Source organism: Ciconia boyciana, chromosome 1, assembly GCF_034638445.1.
Source record: "Ciconia boyciana chromosome 1, ASM3463844v1, whole genome shotgun sequence".
Classification (NCBI taxonomy): domain Eukaryota; kingdom Metazoa; phylum Chordata; class Aves; order Ciconiiformes; family Ciconiidae; genus Ciconia; species Ciconia boyciana.
Genome location: NC_132934.1, coordinates 29605501 through 29628000, shown reverse-complemented (window position 1 = coordinate 29628000; position 22500 = coordinate 29605501). Strand labels below are relative to the sequence as shown.

At 36.6% G+C, this 22500-nt stretch overlaps 1 protein-coding gene across 1 annotated transcript in view; it reads left to right on the top strand.

Annotated features, from left to right (window-relative positions):
- Window positions 1-22500, top strand: part of FOXP2 (forkhead box P2) — a 299007-nt gene that overhangs the window by 270514 nt on the left and 5993 nt on the right. Inside the window, exon 17 of the mRNA XM_072872044.1 lies at window positions 1-64. This exon is cut by the window's left edge and continues 100 nt beyond it. Within this exon, the coding sequence (XP_072728145.1) occupies window positions 1-64 (64 nt within the window). The remainder of the gene's footprint in view (window positions 65-22500) is intronic.

Sequence of the window (22500 nt, the reverse complement as noted above, 5' to 3'; positions counted from 1 at the left end):
GTTCGCTGGATCACATTGACAGTAATGGAAATAGCAGTCCGGGCTGCTCTCCTCAGCCTCACATGTAAGTGCAGTTAGCATCCTTTCAAGAAAAAATGCCTTAGTCTAAGACACAATATTACTCAAAAGTGCTTTGAAACATGGTAAGTGAAACATCTGGAACTATATGTTTGAAACTAAACATTTATATTAAAACATTTAAATAGATAAGTCTTCACTTACTTTGCAGTAAGATTGGTGTAAGCTTTTTTTTTGTTTTTTAAAACCTCTTCAACTTGCTTGCAAGCATTGAATGTAACAGGAGGCTGATCTCTGTGGTCATTTTCACAGCCTGGTTTGTAAGGTATGGTCAGAACATTCATGTTGGAATTAGTTGTAATTTTAACTATGAGTTTCTAAACCATTTATGAACTGTAGTGGAGATATTGCCCATTTATATAAACCGTAAAATGCAAAGTTTAACTGTTGCCCATAGTTTACATAGAAGCCAGTAAAGTGTAACTTTTTGCCTGTCGTATAAATCAGTGTAATTACATATTCAAGTTTAATTACTGGTGCGTCTGTATTGGCAAGGTTTATATGTTATATTTTATGCAAGACTACGATTCCTATTAATATTTAGAAGCTAACTATATCATTAATTACTCTAAAATCTTTCCCCTACCATCTTTTTAATGGAGCTGAGAGAGTGGAAGTATTAAAAATTGATGTATTGTGGATTTCAGAAATGTGTCTGAAGCTTTAGAAATGCCTGGCCTTAATCAGTGGTGTCAAACGTGGCAGTTTCTTGTTTACTAAATAGTAAAACATGTATCTTGGAGGTATTGTTTCCCAGGTTATTTATATAATAATTAGCAGTGTGATATCTAAGTAGACTTAGATTTAAGTTTACTGTAGGATGCTTTTTAATGTGTATGTACAATTATGGTTTCTCTTTTTCTGTTTTTCAAATAGCTGATCTGATTTGCCTTTTTTCATTCCATTTTCTCTGCCACATTTTTAATGTTCATTTTAATTTCTAGAGTGGGATATTTAGCAGTAACAGTAACTGAGACCAAACTCCCTTTTTACTTATGCTCTGGTGTGTGGAGAATCCATTTTGATCTGACCTTTTTTAGGGGGAATATTTTAGCAAGTTTTTCTTCTTTTGTTTGGCATGTTAATATATCTATTATCACATAGAAATGTTTATTGTCATGCATTTAATTGTTTTATTGCACATTTATTCTACTTGCCTCTGAAAATAATACACTGTGAACATTCATGTATTTTATCAGGTTCCAAACCATTACTTTTTCAAAATGGAAAAATTTGTCTTTTGGAAGTGTCTTTAGATGTATTAAATAATACAAAAGAAGTAATAAAACTTGAAGTAGAAAGAACATGAATATATGCTCTTGAGAGTAACACTACTCTAAAACAAGTAAAGTGAGCAATCAGACAAAAGTTTTTATATCCCATGCTTTATGCTATCAACCATGCAGTGGGTAGCTTGAGGCCTTTTACTTTTAGCAGTTCTCCTGAGTATGCTAATGCTCTCTTCCTGTATAAAATGCCAAGACAATAAAACTTTAAAGAGCAAACAAGAGTTAGATCATGTGTGTTAAAAACAGCTACTTTACAGAAAAGAATGACACTTGCTATTAAAGTTGTTTTGTAAGTGTTTGGCAGATCTGTTTACATATCCTGTGTACTGTCTGCCATTCCGCTGGATAAACTGAGATATCTGTGCATATGATTATGTAGATATGGCTACATTTATAGCTGTGTTTATAGCTAAAATACAGCATATTGTAGCAATTCTTGCCTATAAAAAAGGAAAATAACTTGAGTTACACTCTAACTCAAGATTCAGCCTTCCTCTCTCATTTCTATGATATGTTGTTTGTCAAAACTGGCAGTTTTGGGACTTGCAATGGTGTCCTTTTGAAACTTAAGACTATGTGTTGCTCAATTCTTGATAGATTGAAGCAACAGAATGTAAATGCACTGAGATACCACTGGAGAAAGAGATTATGCTCATTCATCCCTTGCACCAAATTTAGTGCAAGATTACTGGGCTTCGGTGAGACCATGAACTGTCAGCCAAAAGATACAAGCTATGACTGGATACCTGCTCACTTGTGAAATTTTTGCCTTTTCCTTGCCGAGGGAGCCAAGGATATGAAAAAGGGAATGAATGCAATCTGCAAGGAAAAGTCAAGGAAGGGAGAGGCTTCTGGAGGCAGAGGACCAAGGAAGAAGAGAGGTCTCTTCCTTGCCTCCGTGACCACGTTGACTAGGGCCCCTCGATTTTGTTAAAGAGCATTACTTAAGAAAATGAGAAAAGAACATAGGGAAAGCATAACAGAAGTTAAATAAGTAACAAATACGGCAAACAATGAAGAGAAATTTTAAGTTTTACATTACCTACACAGATTACATAATCCTGGGGGGGTGGTAAATGAAAAATAGTTAATACGCTAGGAAAAAAATACTTTTTGCTGCCACAAGCATCCACTTACTTGTAGCTTCCTGAGAAGGTTCACCCAGGAAGTCTGGGTGTTTCTTCCCCAGAGAAGTGTTCTCAGGGAGAACATAATTGCTGCACTGGCCTATAAAGTAGGTGGCTCTATTAATCTCCAAGTAGATTAAACCTCCATCTCCTGATTCCCAGGGAAGTGTACTAGCCACGACACCAGGAATACGCTGAGCAAGTACGTTGCCTGCCATCTTGAAGCTGGCATGCAGCCAGGGGCAATGGAGCATGGTATTAGGGAAAGAGGCAAGAGGTTGTGTGCAATTTAGAGATCAGGGCATGCAGTTGGGAAGGGGCAGAGTTTGGATTCTAGACAAGCTTCCAGGGAGAGGCATTTGTTTGCTATTAGAGCATCAGCAGGAAATGCGAAAAGAGTCCCAGTGACCGTGTCAAAGACAAGCATCTCAGTCAGGCATTTGGTTGTTAAAATTGTACTGAATAACGTTTTATCAGACAACTATATGATAGCGGAACTTTCTCATTTTGGAATGTTCATATTAATTTTTTTAGCATAACTTTACCTTTTTACAAAGGTAATGAAAATTGTGTGTGGGTACAGTAGTCAGTATTTCTGTGCTTTGAGCGTGAGAACATTATCAGAGAAATTGCTTTCTGTTGTTGTAATATCTTAGCTACTCAGTGTCAGAAAGTGGGGAAATTATTCCGGTGTTTGGATTTGAACCTGGTACTTCACATGTGGTTTTCAAAATAGAGTAGCAACAGCAGTTAGAGTCATCAACTTACCCATCTGTAGACCGGTGCATGAATCAGCTTACTTAGAAAATAGTCTCTGTTCATTGACTAGAGAAAGGTGGTGGGTATATAACTTTAAGTAAATGTATAATATTTAAATGCTTGTTAAGTGCAGTGAGTCTCAGGCAGTGTATTTAGGCAGTGGCACTTTAAAAGCTTTACAGTTTTTGCTTTGGGTAATGATATATAATCTGCTCCATTTCTTACACTTCTTGAACACTTAAAAATACTGCAGTAAGTTTTAGGCCATCAGTATAACCATGGCCTGGTAGTTGGGATATCTCCTGTATTAATAATTGTGTAAAGCATCTGAAATTTTATGCTGCATGCCTCCCAGTTTCCATTCCCAGTCTGATGAAAGATGGTAATTCCATGATCCGGTATGCAGCATATCACTAGTGGGATCTCAAATCCTAGGTTTACTTTCTGTATTTTAGCAGTATTAAGTCCAAGTTCTGTCTTTGGTCTTCAAATCCGATTCCTGGTAGGTTGACGTGGGCACTAAGTGCTCCCTTGACATAAATGTTCACTGAGAAAATATGTTACTTATTGTGGGCGTACATGTTCTGTTCAAAATTCCAATTTCCTCTAATATCAGTTGTCAATGCTCTATGTCAGACAATTATGTTTTCATTTAAATCAATACTTAAGACTCTCTTTCTTCCTTCATTTTTTGAACATGGACTGCTTCAAAATTACTGTGAGTTTTAGCTGATAAGCAACAGGTTTCAAAGTAACAAACACAACAGAGGGTATTTTATATACAAAAATTCATCATTTATGTAGAACTAGGTGCTTCTAATCTTGTGTAACAATTGTGCATGGATTTAGTTAGAAGCTCCACAGTACACACCTTTACGGTATAAATGCAGGCTTCTGAAGTAAAAAAAGAAATCTCAAGCATTCAAACAAGTGCAAGTAAAGCTGCATGGTTGTGGGAAACTTTGGAAAAACTTTTGCCATCCCTGAAGAAACAACAACATTGGACAAGATGTGGAATGATGCTTAGGGACAAGAATGACAGTTCATGCATTAGTGATAACACAACTTCTTTTTAACCTGCATGTCATAGCCAGTATACTGCTGAAGAGTTTTGGAGGGATCAAACTCTTGAAAATACAACAGAGACAGGAAAAATAATAGCACAAAGTTGATTTAATTATGATCCTGATGTTCATTTAAGAATCTAAATTTATTGCCTCTGAAGGAACTGAAAGTCAGTTCTCACTCTTGGGGATGGAATATGAGGGATGGAAATCAAGTTCAGCTGTTTTTCTGGTGTTTGTCTATGCATTTGTACAGGATTGATCACACTTAAGTGATTACTGCAACTGGCATGGACCAGGGTGTTTTATCACCAGAACACTTAGTGCATCTCTTGTCCACATGTTCATATTTTGGCAAATGCATAATGCAAAATGCCACTTTACTTCATTGGATAAACTTGGGGGGGAAAGGTAAAATTTTAATCTGCAAAGCTGTTCATAGCAGTTGAGGAAACAAAAAGAAATTGGTCATCAGTAAACTCGGAAAATTGTAGACTGAGAAAATGTAGTCTCTCTATAGGAAACAATGGGGTGGTTATGCCATCCTGTTAAAACTCACTGCAGCTCATTGCAGAAGGAGTGGGAGGTGTTAGCAAAGGAGACAGGGAAAGCAAATATCCTCCTGGTGAGGCTTTGTGGAAGGGGGCTGTCGTCACGGTTTTCTCCCTGCTCACGCTGTATGAGAGTGTAGACTGAGGACAATGCAACTAATCTCTTATATTCTCAATTGACTTATGAAAATAATCTACAGCAAATCCAGAATCCTGGAGATAATAGATATCATACTAATTTCTAGAATTTTTATTGTTGTTTTCTTTTTGTACAGTGAAAACAAAATAATTTTTTTAAGAGTCGCTTATTAAAAAAGTGAATTCATATATCCTCATCTCGTATATGACTCTCTGTGTTCAGGTATTGTGCTGCTGTACTGTATTTGGAAGACAGGAATTGTTTGAAACCAAATGTAAAAAGGCACACCTGTATCTCATGATCTTTAAAGCTGTTTCTAGAAAATGTTGTTAGGTTTTTGTGAGAAATAATAATTTTTGTCCAAATGAACAAGAGTAAGAGTCAATCTGAGATGAATTAGAAAAATGAGCTTATCTAGTGTAGTCCTTCGTCTTCAATGCTGTCTGTGAAAAGGTGAGTTCCAACCATCTGTGGTTTCAGTCACCTTTTCCTTTGTATTCTGCTGTCGTTCCCAACTCTATTCCTTTACCTTTCCCACTCTTGCCCTGACTGGATCATTTCTCTCTGCAGTTCTATCTGCATAATCATCAAACTTGTTATTTTTTTTCAAACTTTTTTATCTTTAAATTTTATTCCCAGAGGCAAATATGATTATTCTGCTCTAAGATCATTTACTTTTGAGGTGCTTCAGTTTGAAAGCATTCCATTGTCAGGTCGTTCCCATATCTGATTATTCCAGTCCCCCACTGTTAAGCTTTCACACCACTTACAGTAGGTTACCTATCATTCCAGTTTTAATCCCTTTCATTCCCTTGTTTCTTTAACTTCATAATGTTCCAATCCCCTGTCTTTCCTTCTTTCCTTTTTTTTTTTTGGTTATCATTGCATTGTCCCATTTCATGATCTCTTTGCATTTACCTTGGAGGCTTGTTCTGTTCTGGGAGACTGCTATGATCCAAGTCTCTTGTTCATTGTATAAGACTTGACATAGTGTGTAAGAAAATAAACTCTCGAAACACATCAATTAACAGGGATGTAACAAGCATTATTAAATAGGTGAGAAGCATGTAATTGAGCGGATGAATGTGGTAGCAATTGCAGTATTTCTGGGTATCCTTGTTCATCAAAAATGTTTCACCTAATCACATGATATTTTAATGCCTGTATAATTTAATTTCACACATTTTTAGTCATAAATCTAACTTAAGGAATATAATGAGCAAAGAGACTTTGTGACAACAATTGATTTTTATTTTTATATGAAAAGAGGAACAGCTAGGAAACATAGGATCTTAAAGGTTAGAGCTTTTGTCTGAACATATTCCCATTGAAAGAAGCTCTATTGTGAGAATACGCAGTGAAATAATTTTGACTTTGCCTAGCACTGCAAAGCATCTGAAAGTGACAGGCAAGTCCAGCAATCTGACACTTTATCATACCATTTTCTTACCATTTACATTTTTTTTTGCCTTTACTGATTGTATGGATCATGCAACAGTAAACTCTTTTGAGTTGTGACTGTGCCTCCCTACTTGCATACAGAGCCACTCACGTGTGGGCACTAATGGAAAAATAAACAATTATGTTTTAATTAATAATATTTTTCAACCATTCCCATTGACATAACTTTTTACTTGAATATTTTTCTAAATGTTTATATTCTCCTTTTTTTTTAATTTTGCATTACTTTACTTCTCAGTCCGTTCATCCTCTACATGTTGCTTCTGTTCATCAATTTTCTTATCTTTCAAGACTGATGTTCCAGTCCTTTATCATCTCCTCTTTAGTTTCTTAAATGTTACATGTCGTTCTTTGGATCAGAAGTTGCTATTTCTTCTCTACATTATTCCAGCCCCAATTGTTGCACTTCTACAGTACATTCCCAATGGCCTTGACAAAAAGATCACTCCAGAGATATAGTACCTTCAGCTGAAAAGTGTCAGATCCCCATAGCATGGCTTGTAGAAGTTGGTAGGCTCCTGTGGGGTTTCACAGAATCTTTTTGGAAGTTGTCTTGCTGAAAACTTCATGGTACTGCTGTCATGAATTCTCAATATATGGGCAAGGTATTGATGCTTTTCGCATAACAGGTCTGTCTAAGAAAAGGCAGCATCTTAAATATTGTTACAGATGTTAAAAATGTGTTTGAAGTTGTGCAACTAAATCTCTCTGCAATGTGGTTGTGTAACTCTTAAATTTAGTTCATAGGAGATTCCTGTCTTTGTACAACACAAAAGCTGAGATGATGGTGCCATTTACAGTGTATTTCTAAAACTGCACGTGCACTTATGAATTTTATCCACTTTTAATGATTGCATTTGGATTTTGAGTAACTGTAAGATTATAAGCCAAAATTTTTGAAAGTGGACTCTCTAGATATTTTTTTGTAAATACACCTGTCCAAAATGTGCCTTTACATTTATGTATCATGTAAAGAGTCAAATAAAAACATACAATTATATCCGATTGGTAATGTTTATACCAGTAGTTTAAATTGATCCATAAATCCAAGCAAAGATTCATTGAAAAATATAGGACATTATGCTGAGGAAGTGTTAACTATTTTACTATTATTTAGTCTTTAGAATTTGTAGGAAACTGTAGGCACTTTACACATTTTAAAAGACTAAAAATTTCAATGCACTTTTTTTAAAGAGTTTATAGAAAGACTTCATCTCAGTGTGAAACCCCATGTGTAGGTCACATTAAAGTAATCAAATCTCAAGATGACCAAAGACGTGATTATACCTGGTAAAGTCCATATACAAAAGCAGTGTTCTCAGTCTTCTGGCAACGTGCAGTTGGGAAAATGTGCTCTTGGCATCTAACAGCAGTCTATGATTTAGAACAGTGCTGGGAATACACATGTGTAGTACAGACCCTGATCTAATCGCTGTTAGGGTTATAACTGCAGGTATTCCGGTGGCTTTCTCCAACTAAACAACAATATTAAATATATATCTTAAATTAGGCTGAACAAATCCAGTAGTCTTCCTTCTTTACCTAGACTTGCCAAGTTCATTTGTTCCACTGTACCCATTAATAGAGGTTTAATGATGTTGCAGAGCCTTTGTATGATCATGGCCTCTCACTAACCCTTTTCAAAGACTTCCATAAGCTTCTGATTGAGATGGATAAGGGGAAATGTTTCTTTGATGCAGTATTATGCTGTGATAGTAGTACTCTGGGCAATTAGGGACTTCCCTCAACTTGATTTTTATTTTTCTTTGTTTCCCCTCCTTTCCTTCATTCCTTGCAGATTTGGCATTATCAGACGTCACAGGTGAAAAATGTTCTCTGAGCTTTTATCTCCTCTTGTTCTAAGAACACAGGAAATAAGAGTCATGTTGTGGGCAACCATGTCATGCAATTCCTCTCCTAAAATTATCATAGTCCATCTCAGATTTGAAAGCCATTGCAGAACTTCATTCCTTTGATTATAAGCTGCATTCCAATTTCCAGACTAAATATATTCCAATTTAGTTTCACTGATATATGTTCTAGCTTACTCTTCGTCTTTGTTTCTCAAATGTGTTCTAGAGAGCACACTGTGAACTTTGAATCTTAATTTTGGTAGACCAAACAGGCTCTTTCTGATACAGCAGACTGTCCATTCTCCTCATCTTTCTAGCAGCCATTCCATAAAACTACTCAGTTTGGATTTATTTTCATGTGCAGGTGTTAACAGAGTTTTTTGAAGCATTCCAGATGCAATCGTATGCAATGCGTTTCTTCTTTCTCCCTGTTCTTATAGGGAAAAACATATTTTAACTAAATTCAGCTAAACTGTTGTGGCTTATTTTTGTATTAAAGGTATTAAAGGATGGACTGGGGGCCCTGTTGTGATAAGTGCTGCAAAACAAAAAGGATTTTCCAATCCCTGCCCCAAACTCTTGCAGGTTTTAGGTAGTAATTGAATTGTTTAATTTTTGAAAAGCATCTTCAGATGTAGTTTGAATGGAAGCTGTATATTACTTACATTACTGTCCCCATGTAGAATAGCATCAGGCTTTGTTTAGAGAAGTGTTTGACACAATGCCAGTTGGCATTAGACTGCACTATAGGTACATTAAACCAAAAGGTAAACCATGACTGGTAGCAGTGAAATACCTTGAGATGAGCACCCATCAAGTAGTGTTCTGTTACTATGCATGCCCTTTTATTCATGGCATCATCAAAGAAACAAGTATGCTTTTGTATCAATCTGGAGTTACTGGAATTACAATTTAAAATATATATTTTTTTATTTTGTAGCTAGATATTTACAGATGTAGTAATGAACAATGTATTGTACTGTATATATTTCATTTGGCTGGAATATACTGCCCTGTGAAGCAGAAGTCTGCGTTAAGCACAGGCCAAAGCATGCAGTTAAGAGGCAGGATATGTTAACCTAGGCTCTGTGATATATCAGGTATCTCCTAATCGGCTCAGTCTGCAGGCAGACTATATTTGTGTTTTCTTGCAGAAGCCGTACAGGTATAACATATTCTTCAGACATGTTGCCCTTCACATCCAAATCTCAAATCTGTAATAGCATGAAAATGGGAGCCATGATTAGTATTCACATGTTGTTGTTAATTTGGTGAAATGTTCTGAGAAAAGTTAGAATAAGTTTGAAGTGTTACATGTAAGAACAATCATAAATATGAGGTGGTGATGACTGGATACGCAGTCATTCTTAAGACTCTAGAAATTATAGCAGGTCACCAAATGAATGTGCGCTGACAAAGGTATGTGGTTGTGAAAGCATACTTACAGGAATGTTGTACATAAAAGTAAGCTCTGTCCTCCACCTAGTTCTTCTGATTGGCCTTTTCTGAAGACTGAGGAAGGACTAAAAATATTGGGTTTGTTGAGAAGAGAGAAGCTGAGTGGGGAAATGATGACAGTCTTCAGAACGCTGTGCAGAGAAGATGGGAATGAACTTGTCCTTGTCCACTGGGAACAGGACAAGAAATAATTGATTAGTGTTTCAGCAAGAAGAGTTAGGATAGACACCAGAAAAAATAAAACCTTTCTGACTGTAGGATAATTAAGTGCTGATATGTGTACCAGCACAGAGAAACTGTAGAACCGCTGATACTGGAGGCTTCTAAGAGCAAATTAGTAGTGGTCAGAAGTGGTTTAGGTATAAATGATCCTACTTTGGGGTAGGCGAAGGGGATGAAGACACTATATGATCTCTTCAGGTCCCTTCCAGCCCTATTTTCTTCAATTCTTATGATAAATCTGAAAAAAAGTAAGTTTTTTTAATGTATGTCATGTCTTACTAGAGACTAGCTGAGATTGTCTAAGTCCATTTACTTTGTAATCTGGAACAGCTGTCATGGCTAAATATCTTTAAGCACTCTTATTTTTAAGATTGAGTGAACCTTGGCCTTACAGAAAAATATAAGGTGAGCGTAAGATTCAACTAATGTGAGAAATGTCAGCTAGGGCAGTGCAGACAGTCCTACACAGGTCAGTTTGACCCGTTTGTCCCTGCCAAGTGTGATGTGCAGTTCTACTTGTTAAATGCTACCATCAACTATTTGGCAAAAAACATATTGAAGGGCTGGCTGTTCTCCAAGCTTATTCTAGCAGGCAAAGCTAGTCATCGTTTCAAGTCCTAGCTCTTAAACATTGAAAAAATAAAATAAAAGATCAGTGCTCCAAGAAACTGCAGCATATGAAAAGGAAATATTTTGGTAGCATCGTGCTTTCAAAATTTTGAAACATACCCATCAAGCATACCTATCAATCAACATTTTCAGTGAAGAGTGTTCCAGAAGAAAAAATGTACCACGCCCAGGTGTAAGTGTAATGCTATTTAATCCCTTGCTGCTGCATTAGAACAAAAAGTTTAGGTGCCACAGTGGAAAAATGTCGATGATTTGCTTATAAAATCTCACAAAAGCATGCTGGAAGTGTTAGTAAAAGGATATTATTTTCAGCCTTTTTGTCCCATACTATTGGTCTGATCACGTAGATGTTTTCCAAGATGGCAGAGTTTTATTGATGTAAAAGTTTTCAACAGAAATAGAAAAACAATTTTATATAGCCTGTATTTATATTAAGATGTATAAAAACCACACATAGTACAGTCCAAATTCTCCCTCGGCTTTTCCTGGATCATTGAATAGCTTTCCAGATTTAGCACAGAGAACATTTGCCCGCTCTAACCTGCAAATAACACTGAGATACTTAGTTGTTGCTGCTAAGTTTCTGTGTAACAGGTACAATTTTTAAAACTTCCCAACCATTAGACACTACAGAGCATGCCAGATCCATAGCCTCTTTTCTTAAACTTTGTTGTTTTCAGGCTTGCTCTTTTTTGATGGTTCTTCAACGAGCCCAAAAACATTCAGACACTCAAATCTCTAGTACTTTGTCATTTTCCTTTGAATTTTTACCTTAAAAACTTCTGTGCTCTTTCTCCCTAATCCTTTTTTGTTTAGCATGTTAACTTTTGACGTTTGAACTAGATGCAGCTGACGCTTTGAAAGACTTGAGAGGCCTGTGCCCGAAGCTAATTCCTAGTCAAGTTTCTACTTTTTTGTGATTCTATCACAGAGAAAATACATTTATTTAGACACCAAAGGGAGCAAGCCAATGTCAAGGGTGGGAATTCTAGTAAGCGTCACTAGAATCAGAAAATCTATGTTAATGTCATCTTCTTAATCAGAACTTGGTTCCTAAAAATTTTGATCCTGTAAGAAGGGCTAATTGTGCATGAGTTTTAAGCCTCATTTGATATTCAAAGAAAATATATTGTTAATATGTCAGTTTTCCAGAAAGATCCTTTCTTTATCTACAGTTCAAAGATTTAATCTGATTTCATATAATCTGATATATTTTCAATATATCAATGCAGAGAGGGTATTCCTATTTATTGTCTTGGCATTTTCTTGCCAAGTTTAAAAAAAAAAACAAAATAAACAAAAAAACCCCCATGAAGACCCTAGTCAATTTAATTATCAGTTTCATAATCCAAGAAAAATCTGTATGTTTTTATTACCCATTTTTAATCAAAGATATCTTTTTTTGGTTAAAGGGAAATGAAATTGTGATGTGGGTATCAACAAATCTGTCAATTTATTCTCTAGAAATTTCTCTGTACAAAGCTCATTTCTTTGTACAGAGCTAAAAGAAAGAGGAGGACATATTTGGTTGTTGGAGGGGTTTATTATTTTCAACATTTATTCAACTGAGACTCATTACTATAAAGCTGAAATTCTTCAAAAACTTGTTTTGCATGTTTTCCTTTTCATTCTGATTTGCCACTAATGTCCATTTTTAAACTTTGCTTAGAACAGAAACTGCAAGTTTTAGCTGTCCCTAATTTAAAGTGAACCAGTTTGTATTTTGATGTGCTTAGGCAGGGCCAAACTGATAGGGCAAGAAGCACCAAATACTATCTCCAGCCATTTCAGGGAGAAATGCATTGGTGTATTTTGTCACTAAGCAGCACAAAGTCATCCCTGAGTTGGGAAGTGCCTACGGTATGGAAAGGAAAAAGAAGAGGTTTGCTTCTAATCTCAATGAATAAATGGCTGTCTGGTTTCTGTGGTGTGAGGGTCAATATCTGTTAAAACATTTTCCTGTAGAGTAATGGCAGGTGGCATCTCAGAATTATTGAATACTTATATATTTTAATCCTATTTAAAATATTTAATAAATTAAAAAAACACAGTTCAAAGGATGTAGACTATACCGCTTCCTTGGCAACAGCCCCACTCACTGTCTCACTGTTCTCATGAGGAAAGAGTTCTCTTTATACCCAGTCTGAATCTCTCATTTTAACTTGTGCCCACTGTCTCTCAGTCTACCACCACAGTGAAGAGCCTGGCCTCATCTTCTTGCTAATCTCCCTGGAGGTACCAAGGGTCAGGTCCCCCCAAAGCCTCCTTTATTGATGTCCTCCAGGACATCAATAAAGATGTTAAACAGGACAGGTCCCAGCATATTCTTCTCCAGGCTGATCAAGCTCACCTCCCTCAGCCTCTCCTCACAGGGCAATTGCTTCTGCTTCCGATCATCTTGGTGGACTTTTGCTGAACTCAATCCATTTTACTGCTGTTTTTTTCATATTTGAGGTGCCAGAACTGGACACAGTATTCCAGGTGTGGTCTAATGAGTGCTGGGAAGGGGGGATTATCATTTCCCTCAGTCTCTTGGTGCTCTGCTGTACTTAATACAGCCTAGGACACTGCTGACCTCAGCTGCCTGGGCACCCTGCTGGCTCATGCTCAGCTTGCTCTCTGCCAGTAACCCCAGGGCCTTCTCAGCAAAGCAGCTCTCCAGCCAGGCCATGCTAGTGTGCATCATTGCAAGGGGATCTTCCTTCCTCAGTGCAGGGCATGGCATTTCATAAAGTTCCTCTTGGCCCAGTCCTTCAGCCCACCCAGGTCCTCTGAATGGCTGTCCTACCCTTACACATATCAAGTGTTCCCCCTAATTTGATGTCATCTGCAAACCTGGTGAGAAAGAGGTCCATCCTCCAGGACATCAATAAAGATGTTAAACAGGACAGGTCCCAGCATATTCTTATGTCCCAGGAGAAATCAGAGAATACTCAGGTATTGCAAATGGAAGACCAGAGTAAAAGGCAAGAAAAAATATTAATTGGATGTGAAGATCTAGCATGAACATGTCAGTGATGTATGTATATACCTGTGTGCATATGTATCTCTAATATCAGAGGGGAGGGGGACAGCACGAAGATACTCATTGTTATCTGAAAATTTCAACTAAGTGAACACATGGTGCTATTTTAAAGAGAAGAATATGCCACAAGCAATATAGGGTGTCTGAAAAGGAGGTACAAAGGATTAAGAAGGCAGTTTAATGCCAAAAATCCCAAAAGAAAAGAACAGGTGATTTTATCTGTATCTTTTGGATTTTAGGGGAATATAGATAGCAGAAAATATTGAGACTTTACACTTTTATTAACAGAAAAAAAAACCCAAACCTTTTTAAAAAATCACTTAGAAACTTATTGGTTAACAGAGCATTCCCAGTTAGTCCTGTCACAACTCAGAAAATATTTTCTTGTTTGTATTTGCACAAATAAAAAGGTTCCACATTGTGACACTAGCAATTTTGCTAATGTAGATTACGAAGACTGTACAAATTTTGAAAGATCTAATAAAAATATTTCAGATCTGGGAGAACTCCTTATTTGGAAAAAAAAGATTTTAATGAACTAAAATTGAGAAATGGGGCTGTAAGCAGTCACAAGAAATATCAGATGGAGATTAGGAGTGATTAGGAGTGACTGAAGGCAGAATAAAAAATGAGGGAAAGCAAAAGACATGAAGACAAATGGTTTCCTGGGATGAAATCCAGATCTCATTTAAGTCAATGGCAAAATTCCCCTTTACTTCATGAGGGCCAAGATTTCACTTGTGAAGTTTATTCACAGCAGAAGATGTAAGTGAAATATGCAATGCATCTGACAGAACGCTTGGGGAGAAGGGGGAATAACTAAAGGTGATACACAGTGAACCATGTATTTTTCTACTAGAGAAATGAGGTGGAATAACGAGTATATATAAGACCACTAATTTTACTTGCCCTACAAGGCTTCTAAGAGTAATACAACAGTAAACAAGAAGATCTGATGGATGTATTTTAATTTGTAAATTCCTGTGAGAAACTTCAAAAATCTAACTCATACTTAAATTAGACATAAAGATTTGCCAGTAATAAAACTAGTTAGATCAAGGAAGAACAAAAGATTATTTCACAACACAGATGTAGGTTGACAGAATTCTCTAAGATCCCACACTTGATTTCTATTTCAAATATAATTATGAATACCCCAGAAGACGATATAAACAGATGTAACAACACAATATATTTAGATTAGTCATATGTGAAGTTAACTGTGAAAAAAATAACAAAACTGACAATCCACGGCAGATCAATTTGCTGTTGACAAATAAAAGAAAGAAAATAAACTACCCATATACATCTATCTACTGTAACCACTGGGGAAATACATGTTAATATGAATCCTTCAATGGCGCCTCTGCTTAAGAAGTCAAAAACCAGTGTGTTAGACTAATTAGGAGAGAATAATGACAGTGACAATAATATAAAACGTTTATGTATTTATAGTAGGCCCTCACTTCAACTAGTATGTTCAATGTACTTGACTACCTTTTAGCTATGACTCGCTCATCTCAAAAACAATATAGCAGAATCCAGAAAAGAACAACAGAAGTGACCTATGGCATGGTAAACATAGCTGTAGGAGGAAACATTAAAAATTATAGGAGTACTTTGGATTGATTTAATTTAGCTGCCACTGAAGTCAACACAAGAGGAGTAGCGGCTTGGAGATATGAGTAAAAGTGATATACTAGAAATATGGAAATAAGGAAAATATAGGAAAAAAGCAAATGTTCACACTTCACCTTACCCATACTTAAGGGTCACCCAATTTAATATGGCATATTTATGATCATTTTATCACTACAGTTATCCGACTACCAATTTATTCTAATGATAAAAAGGCACAGAGCTACTGCTAAAGAAAAGGTTTTAAAATCCTCAGTAAGTTACTGAGGTAACTGTAGTTGTCCAGTAACTATCAAAAGACCCAACTGGGTAAAACCCTGAGCAACCTGGTCTGACCTTGTAGTTGTGCCTTCTTTGGGCAGGAAGTTGACCTAGAGATCTCCTGAGGTCCCTTTGATCTGAATTATCCTGTGATCCTGGAGTATGTTTCCATAAAGCGAAAACAATGAGAGAGTGAGCAGAAGCAACCAAGCTCAAGGAGAAAGATGCTCTGGATTTTGTTTTACAGATACCAGCAAAGCCGTATCAGGTGCTCCCTGAAGGGATGGATCTTACAAATAGCAACAACTGAGTTTACATCTTTTTAAGGTGTCACAAAAGAAAAGCTGTGTTTGCAAGACCAGTTTTGCGCAGTTGTTAACGGGGTTGATGTTATGTTGATGGGGTTTATTGTGATTTATTTGTTTTTTAACCAGAGGGACTCATCTACCTTTTATCTTAAAATAATTGAAGGGAAGGCATGAAGAACACTAGCTTCTTTTAGTGACCAATAAAATTATATCAACACCTATTATAAATAGGAAAGCAGATCTCTAGTCTTGGAGGTTGTAAAGGCAATAATAGACTTACACAAACTCATTCTTACTTGCTCCTACACCTTACTTGATGCGCCAGAGGCACTTTGTGACCATTGATCATTAATTCCATCTTACGCCATCTCCTCTAGTGATGAACTAAAGAAGACAAACTTTAGTGGCCTAATTAATTATTCCAGTGCACTCTTATCTCCTGTCAGAGTCCGCAGCAGTGCCTGCCAGATAGGGCTGTTGCCTCTGCTTTCCATCACCAAGTCAGTGCAACTCCCAGCTCCACCACAGTAGACTTGAAATCCTTAGTGATGGATAAGATGATAGATATGAAAAAAAGTATATTTTGAAGGTATTTTTTGTGCTTCAGTGTTGCATTTGAGAGAAGAAAAGGTTGCTACTTCCCTTTTTTTCTCAGCATGGCTCTTGGAGGGCCCAGGGTGGAAGGGTGTAATTTGAAAGTGGCAGGTTGACAAAGCACATCCAGAAACACCCCCATTGGGGAGCAGTGCTTCTATAGGCATCACATTTCCAGTCTTCTTCCACCAGGATGTTGTAGCTTCACTCCCTCTTTAGTGAAATGAGGTAGCACACCCTCAGCTGCCTGACAAGGATATGTGACAACAGGACCTTCCTCCCTTTCTTGCTTGAAGCTAGAGATTTGCATATAGGCATTATTTTATCTAGAAATAATAGCACTTCTTCAGTGTTTCAGTATATGCGATAAATACATGGGGGAAGTGATTCCTGATGTTCAAGGAAAAATAATAATGGATTCTGTGACAGTTGTAGCATTACTGAATTTGTACTTAATTACTCATCTAATACGCTTTCTTCCCTTTCTCAATATTTGGATTAGTATCTCCCTAAATGGCTGTACGTATTCACATCAATAAACAGTTCACTTCTACTTAAGAAAAATAATAAACTTTTTATAATAGCGTGAAATTGTAAAGAGACAAAGTAATAGAATTAGATATATTGAAAATACTGTAGGATTTGAGGATTTGTCTCCATTTGCCTACCAAGGCATAAATATAAAACTTCTAGATCTGAAACAGTGGATTGGAAAGGAGAGCTTTTTTTAAACTGCTATAGATTATCCTACAGACCTAGAGCTGTACTGGTAAGATGAGATACAAGTCTTCCTGAGGAAATACTAGTCCAGACCTACTATGAAAAAAAAAAAGGAAAAAAAAAACCCACAAACAAACAGGTGAGTTACTACATTTCTAATACATTTTACCAAATCATATTTGGTGAAAAATATTTTTGTAGAAAAGTCTAACTAAAGTCACAGCTTTAAAATAGTAGGTCAGACAGAAATAAAAGTTGTAAATAATATGTGTTTCAACAGGTTAAACTAGGAAAATATTTTATATAATGTTTGATGTTAACACAGAAAAGTCTTTAGAAAACCAAGATGCTTCAGATAAAAATAAAGATTAAAAATGTTCTTCAAATACTAAAATGTAGAAATATACAGAGAATTAGTTTGGCCACAGTATTCTTTGTGCTTTAGTAGCTTACCTTGTTGACTTGGACACAAAAATTTTCAGACTTCCACAGTTTGAAGAATTCTGTAGCTGTGGATCTTTTTAATATCTTCTCCCAAAGTATACACGGAACACTTTGTGTAGCTGAATCAAAATTGCACTTGTAGTTCAGGATGCCTACAGCATGAAAGAATTGAGGGCAGTCTTTCATAAGTAAAAATGTAAATAAAAATTTGCAGGTGTCTAACGTAAAAAGTTATACTGGAAATGTGCAGTTCTATAAAAGGTATTGTGTAACAAAATATAACGTGTTCTGTTTCGTTCTTTTCATATACTGAAGCACAGTCAATGTAATGGAAGAAAAGTGGAGAGATAGTGGAGAAATAGTACAGTTGGAAAAATATCTGCAGACTAACCAATTGGTTTTGAAGATATAATGTTTATGGGCTTAAGGCTGTCTACAGAATTGTGAGGAAGAATGGGTCAAACTACATCATTGGGTTTGGGAAATGGTTAAAGTCGTTTAGGAGTTACCTAATTTTTATTTTTTTTTTTTTACCTTTAAAAAATCTTTATTACTTTAACAGGCAAACAAAATCTTAAAAGAAATAATCAACATAGGTTGTCATACCACATATGGCTTAGAAATTGTTCAGTCCCAAAGATTCCCTTGGGAAAACTTTCTTCAGCTGTGTTCCAGAAAATTCATCATCTTTATATACTTCTACATGAAGTCACTAGGAAAGCTAGTGAGTCAATAGTATCAAAATTAAAGTCTCATAGAAAATAAGCCTGGGAGGGACTTCAAAACATGATCTAATTTATTGTCCTTTGTGCCATTGAATACCAAAGGAAGAAACTCCCTAGTGTTACCAGGTGCCTAAGTCACCATAGCAATACAAATACTTTCAGCTGCAACCCAGCAAAAAAAAATGACCCTTTCATGATTTTAGACTGATTATTGCAACCCCTATGTGGAATAAAAATGCACTGAAAGATCTTAAAAAATTACATGACTTGCTGCGGACCATACGCTTGGCTACAAAGCTCCCAGTAAGCACATTGACCTAGGCAGCTTTTCTCTCTCAACATCTACCACCTCTTCAATACAAAGCCAAGAGCAAAGTCTTTTCGGTGCCAGTCATTACATTGATGTAGCTGTCTGAGAGACTGCATCTCTCTCGATCATGATGTCCCACAGCACTTTCCCTTAAATGATTTTAGCAGAACATTAAAGATTTTGGGTGGATATGGGCAACAATGTTTAGAGGACCCAGACCTAAACTGTGGAATTTGTTCCGCTGGGGATCCTGGAGGTTGCGGCACTTCCCCAGCGGCTTTCAGAATTAAACACCGAACCTCTTGCATTTTTTTTTTCTTTTTCACATATACAAATGAGAAATGAACTACTTTTTTTCCTTCCATAGAACTGGATGAAAGAAATACAGGGAAACTTAAATTGTTGAATCTCTGTTTTGGAAGAAGGGAAATGCTCAGGGTCTCTGTGGTAACTCAGTGCTGATGGTTATAAAAGGCATTGTCTGACTGTATTTTTTCCAAATAAAAGTTGTATTTTCTATTCAAAGCCTGTACTGAGCACTATTTCTACTAACCAAATCCAAACCTTGTTTATTGTAATTATTTATATTTTGTTGTCCTGCGTTCTCACTGCTGTTTTGCTGGATTCGGTATCCCCTTACATTAAAGCTGATGTGACGTGAAACCTCTGTAGAAAACATGCTATCCATAATTGAGAATATTGTATCAAGTATCTTTTCTCCTTGTTGACACTGGCTCAACTCAATTTAATTAAGAAATCATGTACTTGGTTATAGGATCTGGTTGTTTTCTTGTCAGCAACAGCATACGTTCAAATGTTTAAAAGTTGAATGTAACACTTGTTTTGTTGCTGTTGCCTAGATTTTAGCAGGATTTTAGTAGCTATTATACTAAACAAGTTTTCCCAAGGCAGGATCAGGCTAATCTTGTGCAAAACTCAAAAGACAAGTTCACCTTGTATCAGACAAGTTATTGTAGGCTTTGGGAATTGGGCTTCATCTCTAAATATTTGGAAGTTACTTTATACATTCCTTCTAGTACATATTTATCCTTCAGCTGCCTGTCCTGTTATCTTTCTTTCTTTTTCCTTTGAAGCTTCAAAGCTCTTCTACAGCCTACAGTCTTCATGAGGCCTCTGTAAGTGTCCAGCAACTGTTACCTGTCTCCTGGCACCTGATAGTTGTTCCAGTTAAATGTTACAAATTATGATGTCTTCAAGGATATAGTATACGTGAGAACATGAAGAACGTGAAGTTGTAGTTTGCCAGTTGCAGGAGTGAGAGAAAGTCTCCATGTAAAGCTGTAAAGCATGTGGAAGAGTGAATGTTTGAGGCAGCCGTAGAGACAGAGGGACTTCATGTTCTGTGATCTATGAGCAAGGAAGAAGTAATGTATTGAGATGAGCAGGCAGCTCTGCAAGTTACTAGAATCTTTCTTTTATATTACAAAGGTCTCTCACAGAGAGTTTTGTTTTGAAAGTGCTGGGGTACAAGGAAAATTTTCTTTTGTAACAGTAGATCCACCAACTGTAAAGAAGGTGATCCATGGAAATGAGTATGTTCATTTGTTTATATCGTTACCAAAAAGTTCTCTGAAATAATTTAGCATTGCCATATTTTATTTTTGCTGCTGCTGCAGGCATCTTCTCACCTCCTGTTTGTTACACTGCATTGTTAGTCCTCAGCTCAGGTAGAGGTGTAGTTTGCCAGCACTTGTTCAACAGGAGACAGCCATTTTGATGAGGACATTTGGACATGATGTAGTAATAATACTTGCTAAGAGATGACTTCATCATCCCTTTATTCTACCAAAGAGTTAGCAGTGACTGAACTCACTTCTCACAGATGTGTGTCTAACCTCTTCATAAAAGCTCCCAAGAATGGGGACTCCAAGGCTCCCCAAGCCACCTGATCCAGTGCTTCACTGTCTGTACTAATTTTTAACTCCAGCATTTGACCTGTTGCTCTTTCTATAACCTAAGACATCCTTCTTTCAGCCTTTCTTCATATAACAGTTTTTTCTAAACCTCTACCTGGATTTTCTCAAGTTGCCACATACTTGAAATCTCATCATCTTCACCAGTGTGCTTGCATTACCTCCCATTTTGTCGATATCTGTGAAGTTAATAACCATGCTCTCTATTCTATCTTATGTCACTAATAAAAAATACTGACTAGTTCTGAACCCAGGATTGGTCCATCAAGGAACCATACTAATCTTTGTTAAAATACAGATTCCAACTATGTAGTAGATAAGTAAGTTCTGATCAGAAGTCAGAAATCACTAAGCTATGACCTGGTGTTAGGATTTATTTGAGTAGCATGGTTATTAATAAAAAGACATAGCATATATAAATACTTATTCAGAATTTATGTTTAAATACTCAGCACTTCACATGGGAATTTGTCCTTAGTACACTGCTCCCATTGTGTAACAAAATGGTAGTGTAGAATTTTGTAAATAAATACACTTAAATATATATCTATCTGTTGAAACACACACACATACATATTTTTGTATTAGTTACATACAAATACCCATCTCAATATTTTGCTTTCTATGTACAATAAATATCTTGGAATATATCATACTATACTGAAAGTCTTCAAGATAAGAATATATTGAGCAATTTAAAAGATGGGTGTTCAAATCTTGTTTTGCTTATGGAAAAGAAAAAAAGGTTTTTGGTTTTCATATATATTTTGTATAGTTGTTTCCTCCTCAGAACGTACATAAAATACTATAAATGTAAGATCCTTTACATCTCTAACCAGCATGCCTCAACTTTGCCTTTCAACCTTGGATTTTGAAAAACAAACTCTAGAGTTGAGAGAAATGTTAGTTTCAAGAGCCTATGTGTTATTCCTTGTGCTTACACTTCCAGAAAGAGGTGTTTGTATGACAGTGTTTTCTATGAGCTGTACTCTTAAGCTGCTGGCAGAAAAGCCTATGAAGTTGCTTTTTGCATGGACAATTGAACTGCTTGATTTTGGTCTTGATTTGCTGTTGACCTGGAAGAAAGTATAGTTGACAAAAATGAAAGTTTTCTATCCTGATTAGTCTTCTAAGCTATTAATTCTTCCACAGATTAGTCATTAATCTTTGAACTGTTCTTGCAAAAAAGAGGTCCTCAATACTAAAAAATTACAGCACAAGAGGAAATAGTTTCTTAATGTGTAGTGCATTTTTAATGGATATTTATTGTTATCCTCCCTGTTTGTACAGTGGCTGCACTCCAACCACAGAAATGTAATAAAAACAACCTGCACACCACCCTTAAAGGAACTGAACTCATTTGGTATAAAATAAAAGTTCTGTAGTCAGAACTTTTTAAGCATGGAAAGGAAAGCATAGCAAGGAATCATAGAATGGTTTGGGCTGGAAGGGACATTTAAAGATCATCTAGTCCAACCCCCTTGCCGTGGCCAGGTATATCCTTCATTAGATCAGGTTGCTGAAAGCCCCACCCAACCTGAGTTTGAACACTTCCAATGATGGGGCATCCACAACTTCTCTGGGCAACCTGTTCCAGTGTCTCACCACTCTCATTGTAGAAGATTTCTTCCTTACGTCCAATCTAAACCTACCCTCCTCAAGTTTAAAAATGTTGCCCCTTGTTCTGTCACTACAGGCCTTGGTAAAAAGTCTCCATCTTTCTTATAAGCCCCCTTTAAGTATTGAAACGCTGCAATAAGGTCTCCCCAGAGCCTTCCCTTCTCCAGGCTGAACAACCCCAACTTTCTCAGCCTTTCTTTGTAGGAGAGGTGTTCCAGCCCTCTGACCATTTTTGTGGCCCTTCTCTGGACGTGCTCTAAGAGGCCCATGTCTGTCTTGTACTGGGGACC